The sequence below is a fragment of the Protomyctophum bolini genome (genome assembly GCF_963924005.1).
Source record: "Protomyctophum bolini genome assembly, chromosome: 4".
In the NCBI taxonomy this organism is placed as follows: domain Eukaryota; kingdom Metazoa; phylum Chordata; class Actinopteri; order Myctophiformes; family Myctophidae; genus Protomyctophum; species Protomyctophum bolini.
In genome coordinates this window covers 43649209-43661663 of record NC_137865.1, presented here as the reverse complement: position 1 = coordinate 43661663, position 12455 = coordinate 43649209, and the positions used below count along the sequence as shown (strand labels likewise).

The following is a 12455-nucleotide window of genomic DNA, read 5'->3' as shown; positions in this document are numbered from 1 at the left end:
GTACAGTACAGTACAGTACAGTACAGTACAGTACAGTACAGTACAACTCACTTCAGACGGGTCTGATTCTTTTTTTATATATATATATATATATATTTTGGGCTTTACAGGGAGAGAGAGACTGGGAATGACACAGCAAAGGTCGTCGAGATCGGGACTCGAACCCGCGACACGCTGTCAGGCATGCGCCCATTATGTGGTGTGCGCCTGGACCGCTAGGCCAGCGGGCGGCCCGTACAGCTCCCGTTCTAATGGACATTGGAATGTCCACATCTGCCGTTTTATAATAATAAATCTAATAATAATAAATCCACAGTCGCACATTGTTCTGCAGACACAAATACTCCATCAACGATTAAACGTAGCCAGCTGGTGGGCGATGTCTGCACAACGGATTCATCATGTGCTCAATTAGATGGTGGCAAGGAAGTGATATGACAGTCATATTAATTAATGATCATGGCCTAGGAGGAGGGGGGTGTCGATGGATGAGTGGTTAAGGCAGGTACCACAAAGGCTCTGATGCCTGACAGCAAGTCACAGGTTCGAGTCTCGGGCCCGGCAAACTCCCCGACTTTGACGTTGGACGTTTAAGATACCTGTGGTGAGGTGTTGAAACAGAGAGTACCGGTAGTTCATTTGCAATTATCACCACATGTATTTTATCCTGAAAGAGGTTTAATTTTGGGAGAGCTTGCCACAGAATCTCCCAGTGAGGGGATATATAATAACGTTTGTGAACCATTAAACCAATCAATCTTCATTTTCTGCTGGAGTAAAGATTCCTGTCAAAACACAAGCGCTTCATTGGGTGGTTAATAGAGTGTCAGGCATTAAAAGTATGACTTTTAAACGGGACATTAGTTAAAGTGCAGTGTGTGAGAGAGGAGATTCTTGGCTGGCTATAAATAAGAAACGTAGAGCACGCATATCCCCGCTCTGGCGATCAGGTGCAGGACAAACAGAATATCAGCATAAAAATAATAATAGAATCCGCACACTGTTGTTTATTGCAGAGATCAAGGCTTTAATTGCCACCAGGATGAATCAGGAAGTGGGGCGTGTACACTCATATACCGTATACGAGCAGAGATAATAACAGGTCAGGTGTCGTGACGTACCCAATAACTAACAGAAAGTATAAAGGCCCGGAGACACTGCAAGCGGAAAGACGTGCATGTTTACAACGGCTGCAGTCACACAGCAAGTAGCCTGGGGTCCACCTATGCTTTCTATGGCATAGGCAGCTCCCGGCAGGATCTGCCGGGAGAATCTAGACGCAGCTGCGCAACATGAGATTAATGAATTAGAGCGACAGAGAGAGAGGAGTGTGTGTGTGTGTGTGTGTACGTGTGTGCATGTGTGCGTCAATTTAACAAAGGTGCAGACGATCAGAAGTCAGCAGAGAGTGATCGACGTTCGCACTACTCTATGCCGAATTGAAGTGGACTCTGTCCCAGACTTTTCTTTTTCTCCCTGGAAATAAAAACGTCTGGGTTTCCGAGGCTACACAGCAAGCATCAATTGGACGCTTCAAACCTCTTCAGAAGTCTCCCAGAGTTCGGCTATATTTTGGAGCATCAATGTGTGGCACAGACGGCACAGAAATGAGCTGGAACATACTGTACTGTATGTAGAGCGGCTATTTTCGGCAAAGACATGTCGTGTCGACTGGAGGGACAAAAGGGCCTACTAGAGAGCCCTGAGGGACTCCGGTCAAGGAAGTATATAGTGTAAAGGCTAATGTGTGATTAAGTCGCCATAAACACAATGTCACACAGTGTGTGTCATTGTAGTCTCGCGTAGCCAGACAACTATGCCACAATCTCCGAATGCTATATAGTATATAGAGTCTGGAACTACACCTTTTTGATTGATTTGATTTGAAAATTGCAGGAGGCAAGGCAACACGTGAGACTAGACACTAGTGTCGTTGGTACGAGAATGCTCACCCATGGCCTTGCTAGCCCTCATGAGGACCTCTCCTACTGTGTGTGTGTGTGTGTGTGTGTGTGTGTGTGTGTGTGTGTGTGTGTGTGTGTGTGTGTGTGGGGTACGTGAATGCTCACCCATGGCCCTGCTAGCTCTCATGAGGACCTCTCCTACTTTGAGCCGTGTCTCCAGAGAGCGCTCCCTGTCGGAGGACGGGAGGGACGGGCCGCGCTGGAAGTCCTCCAGAAGCCTCTGCAGGATCCTCTCGGGAAAGGAGTCGGACAGCACAGCCAGACCTGAAGGACGACACCAGACCTGGTATTAAAGGAGTCGGACAGCACAGCCAGACCTGAAGGAAAGGAGCCGGACAGCACAGCCAGACCTGAAGGACGACACCAGACCTGGTATTCACCGTCTCTGCCTTCAAGAGCTACGTTGCGTTCAGACTTGAATAGTTAGAGCGGCGCGATTACATACAAAGTCAATGCAAAGATTAGTAGTTGCGCGAACGGGCACAGGTTGGACTGGTGTAGCGTGAACGGCCACCTGGTATCTTCGCCCCCGGCTGGAAAAATCCAACTGAATTGAACTGACTCAGCAACGGTGGAAAGAAATAAGATACAAACCCTTTTGCAAAGACATAGGAACTAGTTTTGCTGCTCATCATTTACTGATGATATCGTAGCAGGAATTATGTTAAATATATCGAACCGAGCCATCTTGGGTGAACGAGCGGGTTCATTTGGTTACTCTCCAAAAGTTAAATTACTGTGACTACAGCCAATCGGCACGTGCCGCGAGCGAAGGGACTTTTTTTTAATCAACACTGACCTGCGTGACCAAAGTAAAACGATCGAAGCGAGTGGAAACAAATATATCTTCAGGTCTGAACTCTGAACGCACCTTTAGAGTTAATTATGTGTTTGCGTTGAAGAAATATTATACAGTATGAAAAATACGAAAATCTATTATTAGTATCTAAATTAACTGACAAAGGTTATCTCAGGGTATCTCCTATCTTGTAATTAGACCAATACCTTGAATGGCTGACAGGTACACAAACGAGTCTTCATGCTCCAGGTTTTCCAAGAAGAGCTGCAGGAGACATAAATCATCACATGAATCACAGAATCATCCCTTAGAGCTGAGGCCGCCTCATAAATCCTGGAAAAACTAAAGATTTTGAATTAAAAAATATCTTGTTGCTATAGCAACAGCTAATAATGTTAGAAAAGGGGGTTCCCGGGTTTGAAAGGTATGACAACGAAAAGGGGTTCCTGTGCTAAATGGGTTAGGGATACGTAACGGCTGTTGCTTCTATTGCATTAGGAATTTACTGCTGCATATGAAAAACTAAACATAATGGAGCATAACCATTCATTCTGGTGCAGAATGAATTAAGTAGACACAGATTTTACAGATCACTCAATAGCAGGTGGAAGGAGCTGTTGAGTGGGAGTATTACAGTAACAGATGCAGAGAGTAGATTTTACAGATCACTCAATAGCAGGTGGAAGGTGCTGTTGAGTGGGAGTATTACAGTAACAGATGCAGAGAGTAGATTTTACAGATCACTCAATAGCAGGTGGAAGGTGCTGTTCTGTGGGAGTATTACAGTAACAGATGCAGAGAGTAGTTTTTACAGATCACTCAATAGCAGGTGGAAGGTGCTGTTGAGTGGGAGTATTACAGCAACAGATGCAGAGAGTAGATTTTACAGATCACTCAATAGCAGGTGGAAGGTGCTGTTGAGTGGGAGTATTACAGTAACAGATGCAGAGAGTAGATTTTACAGATCACTCAATAGCAGGTGGAAGGTGCTGTTGAGTGGGAGTATTACAGTAACAGATGCAGAGAGTAGATTTGACAGATCACTCAATAGCAGGTGGAAGGTGCTGTTGAGTGGGAGTATTACAGCAACAGATGCAGTGAGTAGATTTTACAGATCACTCAATAGCAGGTGGAAGGTGCTGTTGAGTGGGAGTATTACAGTAACAGATGCAGTGAGTAGATTTTACAGATCACTCAATAGCAGGTGGAAGGAGCTGTTGAGTGGGAGTATTACAGTAACAGATGCAGAGAGTAGATTTTACAGATCACTCAATAGCAGGTGGAAGGTGCTGTTGAGTGGGAGTAGTACAGTAACAGATGCAGTGAGTAGATTTTACAGATCACTCAATAGCAGGTGGAAGGAGCTGTTGAGTGGGAGTATTACAGCAACAGATGCAGAGAGTAGATTTTACAGATCACTCAACAGCAGGTGGAAGGTGCTGTTGAGTGGGAGTATTACAGCAACAGATGCAGAGAGTAGATTTTACAGATCACTCAACAGCAGGTGGAAGGTGCTGTTGAGTGGGAGTATTACAGTAACAGATGCAGAGAGTAGATTTTACAGATCACTCAACAGCAGGTGGAAGGTGCTGTTGAGTGGGAGTATTACAGTAACAGATGCAGAGAGTAGATTTTACAGATCACTCAATAGCAGGTGGAAGGTGCTGTTGAGTGGGAGTATTACAGTAACAGATGCAGAGAGTAGATTTTACAGATCACTCAATAGCAGGTGGAAGGTGCTGTTGAGTGGGAGTATTACAGCAACAGATGCAGTGAGTAGATTTTACAGATCACTCAACAGCAGGTGGAAGGTGGGAGTATTACAGTAACGGATGCAGTGAGTAGATTTTACAGATCACTCAACAGCAGGTGGAAGGAGCTGTTGAGTGGGAGTATTACAGTAACAGATGCAGTGAGTAGATTTTACAGATCACTCAATAGCAGGTGGAAGGAGCTGTTGAGTGGGAGTATTACAGTAACAGATGCAGAGAGTAGATTTTACAGATCACTCAATAGCAGGTGGAAGGTGCTGTTGAGTGGGAGTATTACAGCAACAGATGCAGAGAGTAGATTTTACAGATCACTCAATAGCAGGTGGAAGGAGCTGTTGAGTGGGAGTATTACAGTAACAGATGCAGAGAGTAGATTTTACAGATCACTCAATAGCAGGTGGAAGGAGCTGTTGAGTGGGAGTATTACAGTAACAGATGCAGAGAGTAGATTTTACAGATCACTCAATAGCAGGTGGAAGGTGCTGTTGAGTGGGAGTACAGCAACAGATGCAGTGAGATCTAAAATGGGAATACATGTAATGCATTGTAATGTGAGCATTGTGCAGCATCGGATGTTAAGGTAAACCTCTTTAGAGCTTATTGCAGCTCTCTCTACACCGCTCCACTGTGGGTGAAGTATAAGAAGGAGAGCTTACGCAAACTTCAAGTAGCCTATAATGACTGTCTTCGAATCCTGTTAAAAAGCACTAGAGCCAGTGGGCTTTTCTGTTCATTGGGTCTCACTACATTAGTACATTCATGGCTCTGTTGAGGAACCTGACATTCAAATTCATGAACAGGCTGGATCGCTCACTGAATGGACTCATTGGACAGATGACAGACCCAGGCCGTAGTTCTGTAAGGTACACTTCTACCATCAGAGGACACTGAATGGACTCATTGGACAGATGACAGACCCAGGCCGTAGTTCTGTAAGGTACACTTCTACCATCAGGCATGAGTGCCTCACCTAGAGTAGTAACCTGTGGGGCTGGGAAAATGTCCTGTATTTTTATTTATTTGTATTCTCGTATATGTGATGTACTGTCTTACCTTGTGGACCACGAGCCTGTAATAAAGTTTATATATTGGAACAGTGACAGTCCCGCGGCTATGGTGGTATTATTATAAAGATACATGAGAGGGTACAAGTCGATTTTCCGGCAGTTGTTGAAACGCCTCTATAATGCTTATTAGAGTATATATAGCTTAGAAACACAGACCCAATAAATTAATGCTGCTTAGTCTGTGCTCAATCCGGCAACGGAGAACGGCACAGCTTTTTGATTGCACCGAATCAATGTAATACCAATATCAAAGGGAATAAACCAGTTAGGTAGGGTGGACATGCAGGGTTAAAGAGAAGAGGCCGGGTGAGGCAGAGGATTAAATGTGATGGGTGGGAGGGAGGGGGTGACACACATAAGCATGGATATAAAATAGTGGCTTGGATGAAAGAGTGCCAAAGAGGCCAAGCGACAGAGAGCTGGAGGTAATAATAAGATTAATAAGACATAATATAGGACGCATTCTGAGTAGCTAGCGTCCCCCTCCAGGGAGCTGAACGAGGAGATGAGGAGCCTCCGAGAACAGCATGGAGAAGGAGAGAGACATTTCATCCACTGAAACTATGACGAAGTTTGTCGCACTCACACAAAATAAAAACTAAGCTATGATGACTAAGACTAAATATATTTACATTTGTCAGCAAATAAAAAAACAGACAAAAATGTTTGCAAAAATGGATGGACTAGTAAAGTAGTCAAATAGAACTAAATAGAAAAGCAATTTAATCTTTGGTTGCGCTCTGAAAATAGCAGATCTACAAGCTTACAACGCGGCATGGCATCAGTGGACAAAATCAATTGCGGATTTAGTCGAAAGTATGATACGACTAAAACTAAAGTACATTTTATTCAAAAGGATATGACTGAAACCAAATAAAACATTTGCTGTCAAAATCAACACTGCCTACATGGGTGGAAAGGGTGCTTAAAACAGGACGGTAGAAGGATGGGAAGAAGCACAGGGATTCATGTAGGTGGAGGAGACATGATAGAGTGAGATAGAAAGGGCATGCAGGGAGACATATGAAAGGATGGATTACCCACCCATAAAACAAAGGATGGTCAGAAAAAGGGAGGGCTCAGTAAGGGATCTGGAGTTGTGACAGGAAGGCTTGTGAGGTTATATCGAACCCATTTTGACCCGAGATCAGATTCTAAAAATGTTCTCTACATCCTGACAGTTTTCTGAAAAAGCTATGTTTCTATGTCAGTCGTTCTTCGATTTTTCAAAAATAGCAGACCTACAAGCTCGTAGCGTGCCACTCGGTGGCGTGCTATGAGCTTGTAGATCTGCTATTTTTCAATAGCACACATGCAGTGCTCTAAGGTACCCTCATTACAGTGAATACTAAATGAGTGTATCTTAATCCCTCCCTCACTGCCCACATCATGCCACCTTAACAAGACTGTCCCCTCCTCGTCCCCCCCTGGGGGCACAGGTTCAACATGCCCATCAATTAATCATACTCTAGTCACGCAAACACACACATATGCACAGAGTCCCAGGAGACGGAGACAGGGGAGACAAAGACCTACATAGGTACAGTATAACCTCCATTGTTTTTATACACACACTTGACCCACAGCTCCACTGCCCTGTTGTTACTATAAGGTATCTGTGCAAGGCAGCGAGGACAGGTAGCATCCATCAAGGCTAACCTATAGATTGAGGTTATTTTCAACAAGACTGAGTCAAAACCCTGCAGTGTGTGGAATTGTATGGGGCACGGTAGGTAGCGATGCCGCTTCACAGCTAGAAGGTCCCGGGTTTCCCACCTGGGGCTCTGTGGGGCGTGTTCTCTCCTCTGCATTATCAGCGCTCATACCCTAGATGGACAAGGGTCTTTCTGTGTGGAGTTTGCATGTTCTCCCTCCTGTGTCCCCTAGGGTAGGTACTGTACCCTCACAAAAAAACGTGCAGTAATACTGCCTCCCCTTGGTTAGCCGGGGTGTCTGATCACCCGTCGGGTGATAAGAAGCTCACTCCTCATGCATTGAAGTAAGCATGAGCTCAGTTCAGGGCTCTCCCCAGGTTGGCAGAGGGAGAGTAGCGACCAGGATTACAGCTTAGGCAATTCAGCACCGGGTGAAACAACTTGCCAGTGAGGAGCCCGCACCGGGAGGGAGGACGTAGAGCTTTCATCCTACTCCTCCCGCCCAACACTCCCTACTGACAGGTGCCAGCTCAGCCCGTAGGACATGCAATGACCAATATCACCCTCCCTGCCTCAGCCCGTAGGAGGACATGCAATGACCAATATCACCCTCCCTGCCTCAGCCCGTAGGACATGCAATGACCAATATCACCCTCCCTGCCTCAGCCCGTAGGAGGACATGCAATGACCAATATCACCCTCCCTGCCTCAGCCCGTAGGAGGACATGCAATGACCAATATCACCCTCCCTGCCTCAGCCCGTAGGACATGCAATGACCAATATCACCCTCCCTGCCTCAGCCCGTAGGAGGACATGCAATGACCAATATCACCCTCCCTGCCTCAGCCCGTAGGAGGACATGCAATGACCAATATCACCCTCCCTGCCTCAGCCCGTAGGACATGCAATGACCAATATCACCCTCCCTGCCTCAGCCCGTAGGACATGCAATGACCAATATCACCCTCCCTGCCTCAGCCCGTAGGAGGACATGCAATGACCAATATCACCCTCCCTCAGCCCGTAGGACATGCAATGACCAATATCACCCTCCCTCAGCCCGTAGGACATGCAATGACCAATATCACCCTCCCCGCCTCAGCCCGTAGGACATGCAATGACCAATATCACCCTCCCCGCCTCAGGCCGTAAGAGGACATGCAATGACCAATATCACCCTCCCTCAGCCCGTAGGACATGCAATGACCAATATCACCCTCCCTGCCTCAGCCCGTAGGAGGACATGCAATGACCAATATCACCCTCCCCGCCTCAGGCCGTAGGACATGCAATGACCAATATCACCCTCCCCGCCTCAGGCCACCCGGATTCCCTCCCCTGAAACACGGGCCAATTGTGGTCGCATAGATAAAGACGCTCGACAAAGCCAGATGTTCCACGGTGGATTCAAACCCACAACCTCTGTGGTGGGCTGGGCAGAGACTTAAGCGCTGCCGCTGCGCCACCCAAGTTGCCTAGTTGAAGTGTTTATAATGTGAATTCCTGGATATGAGATATTAATCTGCAATTTTCCGAAGTGGTGCCAGCAATAGTTTTTTGTTAAAGTGGTGGAACGAAGCATATAGCTTCTTATTCACTCTGTGTCTGTGATTCATTGCACCATCACCCAGATCAATAACATTAAAGCTACAGTGGTTCAGTCTGTAACGCTAAACTAAACGCTTTCTTAAGCTCTGCAGGCTGTGAAGGCTACTAGATGGCCACACACACACACACACACACACACACACAGTGGTGGACTGTGCTATTATACACAACCTCTGTAGGACAGTCTAGCACTGATATTGGTTACTCATCTTGGTTAGTTTTCATTTTACTCTCCAATTGTCATAAAATATCAAAGACAATAGTAAGGACGAGAACAACCCACCACGAGGACCCTCTCCTGGGCCTGGACGGCCTCCGGGTCTCCCTCCTGCACCATCCGTGTCAGTGTCCTGAGGGCCACTGCTCTGGTGACCACCTCAGGGTCACACGCCTCCAGCAGCAGGTCCCAGAAGGGCCCGGTGGAAGCAGCGGGGTCACCCGTCGTCACGCCCCCCGGGTTCCTCTCGCCTCCTCCCGTCCGGCCTCGTTCTGGTGCAAGCCCTCCACGGGGGGTATCGGTGCGTCTGCTCTGCCCAGGATCGGGTGGATCCGTCCGGGGTGGAGGAGTACCGCCGTCTCGGGCCTGGGTTTCACCGGCCACAGAACCGGCTTGAGTTCGGACGGGTTTTGAGGTGTGTGTAGGCCGTGCGGGCGCTCCGTTGTCGGCGGGATGTGTGCGAGTCACGTGCGGACCGGGTCTAGACTGCGCGGTGGCTGAACGGGAGCTGCTTTGTGACAGCTGGGAGTCTCTTGCTCGAGGCTGCGTCTTCAGCTCGGTCTCAGAAGGCACCCTGCTGTTGTTTATCTTCAGCTCGGTCTCAGACGGCACCCTGCTGTTGTTTCGCATCGTCGCGGTGTCCGTGGAGGACCGCGCGGCTCGTGGGAGGTCCTCCAACTTGCAGGCGCCGTGCGTGGCGATGACGGCCCGCAGGCCGGACGCCAGCTCCTGGATGACGGCGTCGGGGTGCTTCTGGGACAGCTCCTCCAGCGGGGGGAGGAGCCTCTTCATACACGCATAGTCCTCCGCAGCGACCTTTAGGATTAAAACCAAGAGGGAAATGGAAGAGCACACCACATCAGCACCAGGAGATGTGTGTAACATTTTGAATCTACTTTGACCAGTGGTCCCTCCGTACCTGAGGAGCAGAGAGCATGGTGGCCACCAGCCCCATGCCCATGCTCAGAGTCTGGCTCTCTACGGGGCTCTCCGTGGCAGCAGCTGGGGATCGCTCCAGACCAGCACAGGCCCTCTGGAGCAGGGAGACCATGAAGTCCACCACCTTGGAACAAGAGGAAGATAGGGTTATATTATCACAGGGTTTTATCTGTGTGTGATTAAAGGTGCAGGGAAACGGAAATGGTGGGCATGCAACCAAGTATACATCAGGCATACATGTGAGAAATAGCTAATCAATGGTATGCCTCAATTTGAGGGGATAATGTATAAAGATAATGGACTAAGTAGCTTCCAAGACGACCGTATCTAAGCCCCTTGAGATGCAGCATCTCATTTTTCAAGGGGGTCCTATACACTGTTTCCCAAAGAGTGGTTCGGGACCCATTTGTGGGTCACAGACCAGTTTTTATAGCCAGGCTTGGCCAGACACATAGCGTGGATTCACTGACGCCTCCTAATCGGAGAGGAGGCGTCAGTCTCCTTTTTTGAAAAAAAAAATACTATTTTTTCAAAGGACTTTCCCCTCCCCACATAAAAAAAAAAAAAAAGATAAAACAAGCAAATAAACAAACAAATCTAAGAGACATAAATTAAAGAAATAATAATAATTAAGAAATTAAGAAAAGAGCAGATCTACAAGCTCACGATGCAAAGGGACACGTTGTGAGCTTGTAGTTCTGCGGTTTTCACTACTTTGGGTCCCGGGAAATGTGTAATTTCTCTATTGGGTCACAGACTAAAAGGTTTGGGAACCACTGCTATACAGTACACAAGCTCCATAACACTTTTGGCCGGCTCACAGCCAAAACCTTCTACTATACTATACAAACCTATTAGGGACGCCCACAGATAAGATGGCTAAAAATAAGAACTTATATGCTGAGCTCAGCAAAGTTTATCAGACGTTTCCTTATCTGTAAGGGAATGTCTTTTCTCAGGCAAAAGGACCATAATGCCACTGTTGCTCAGAAACCTTGTATGTCCAAAATCATTAGTTTTCATTAACTGGAAAATGTAGTTAACTTGTAACTTGGTCTATTATTCTATTCTTGTCGGGCATCTACCTTGTTAATTGGTTCAATATTTATAAAACCAAAAGACAAATAAAAATTGAGAAAAAGGCTGCACACTCGTAGCCACGATGCTGTATATCTATTGACAAGAATCCAACGTTTCGACATAGGAGGTCTTCTTCAGGGAATGAAAACCCAAAATACAGAAATAACCACTTTCAAAATCTTTAAGAAAGGTCTACAAAGTTCAGTCGACCGAGTTGGCCGACAGCCAGTCGGGTCAGCCAATAGCTGATCTACAGTCGGCAGTGGCTAGCTTACACATCTCTGTGCTATATATTCTTTCACTCTCATCACTCAACCCCCAGAGGAAGATGAAACGGGCTATTTTTGTGTGGAAGCATGACTCAACATGGCCTGCTTTAACATCCAGAGGAACACAGGCAGGTTTTAAAAATGTGCTGCCTCGGTACAATAGCAGGCAGAGGCCTGAGTTCAAATGGGACAAGCAGGTTAAGAAACAAATATATTCTGCCAAACAAATTGCCGTTCACCCTGCAAATATGGTCTCGTGAAGAAAAACAAACTTTAGTACAGAGAGCCAATATTTTTATAAACCAGGTGGAATGCATGTTTCCCTACAGGATTAAGTACTGACTCCGACCAATTAATGTAATTTATAGTGCCGTTGAAGTGAAAGTTAGCAACATCGAACCACTTAAACTTCTCTGCTTTTTCTCACAAGCTCACATCACCCAGATCAATAACATTAAAGCTACAGTGGTTCAGTCTAACGCTAAACTAAACGGTTCCTTAAGCTCTGCAGGCTGTGAAGGCTACTAGATGGCCACACACACACACACACACACACACACACACACACACACACGACCCCTCTCTACTTCTCCACAGTCAACACATCTATTCACGTCCAATGTAGAATGGGAGCTCTGCGTCCGTCTTAGCCCACATACTACCCACTTTCTGAATGATGCTCCAATGTTTCACACTCTCAGCTCTATCCAAACATGTCTTCTTCTTTTTGGCATTAGACTGCACCCTTTGTGAAACCCTAATCTCTCAAGACAGATTCAACAACAGAATCCACCAGCAGTAAGCCCCTAAACATGTAGTGTTGTTGTTAGTAGGAATAAACACAGAAAGAATCACCCAGGAGGAAGTGGACTAAGAAAGGGGAGGAGCCAATATGAGTTCCTGTTACACAATTTTACCAAATGGGTTCCCAAATTGGTGAAACCGTTGCTCAACATTTGTTCCTAGAACGCCAACGTCGTCATTGCTGTTTGGTGCACAACATAAATCAACATGTCTCTTTGACTGGTTCACAACTTTTTTTGGCTTTGAAAACATGGAGATTAAAATAAACTTGGGCCAAGCC

General features: G+C 46.5%; 1 protein-coding gene across 2 annotated transcripts in view; it reads right to left on the bottom strand.

Moving 5' to 3' along the window:
• The window catches only part of tango6 (transport and golgi organization 6 homolog), a 39648-nt gene that overhangs the window by 14534 nt on the left and 12659 nt on the right, over window positions 1–12455 (bottom strand). The window contains exons 12-16 of one of the 2 annotated variants that reach the window (XM_080760956.1): window positions 10003–10146; window positions 9150–9899; window positions 2970–3027; window positions 2098–2228; window positions 1953–1980 (exon numbers count right to left, since the gene is read on the bottom strand). In XM_080760956.1, coding sequence (XP_080617082.1) covers window positions 1953–1980; window positions 2098–2228; window positions 2970–3027; window positions 9150–9899; window positions 10003–10146 — 1111 coding nt within the window. Of the gene's footprint in view, window positions 1–1952; window positions 1981–2069; window positions 2229–2969; window positions 3028–9149; window positions 9900–10002; window positions 10147–12455 lie in introns of both variants that reach the window. The other variant, XM_080760955.1, reaches the window with a different exon arrangement.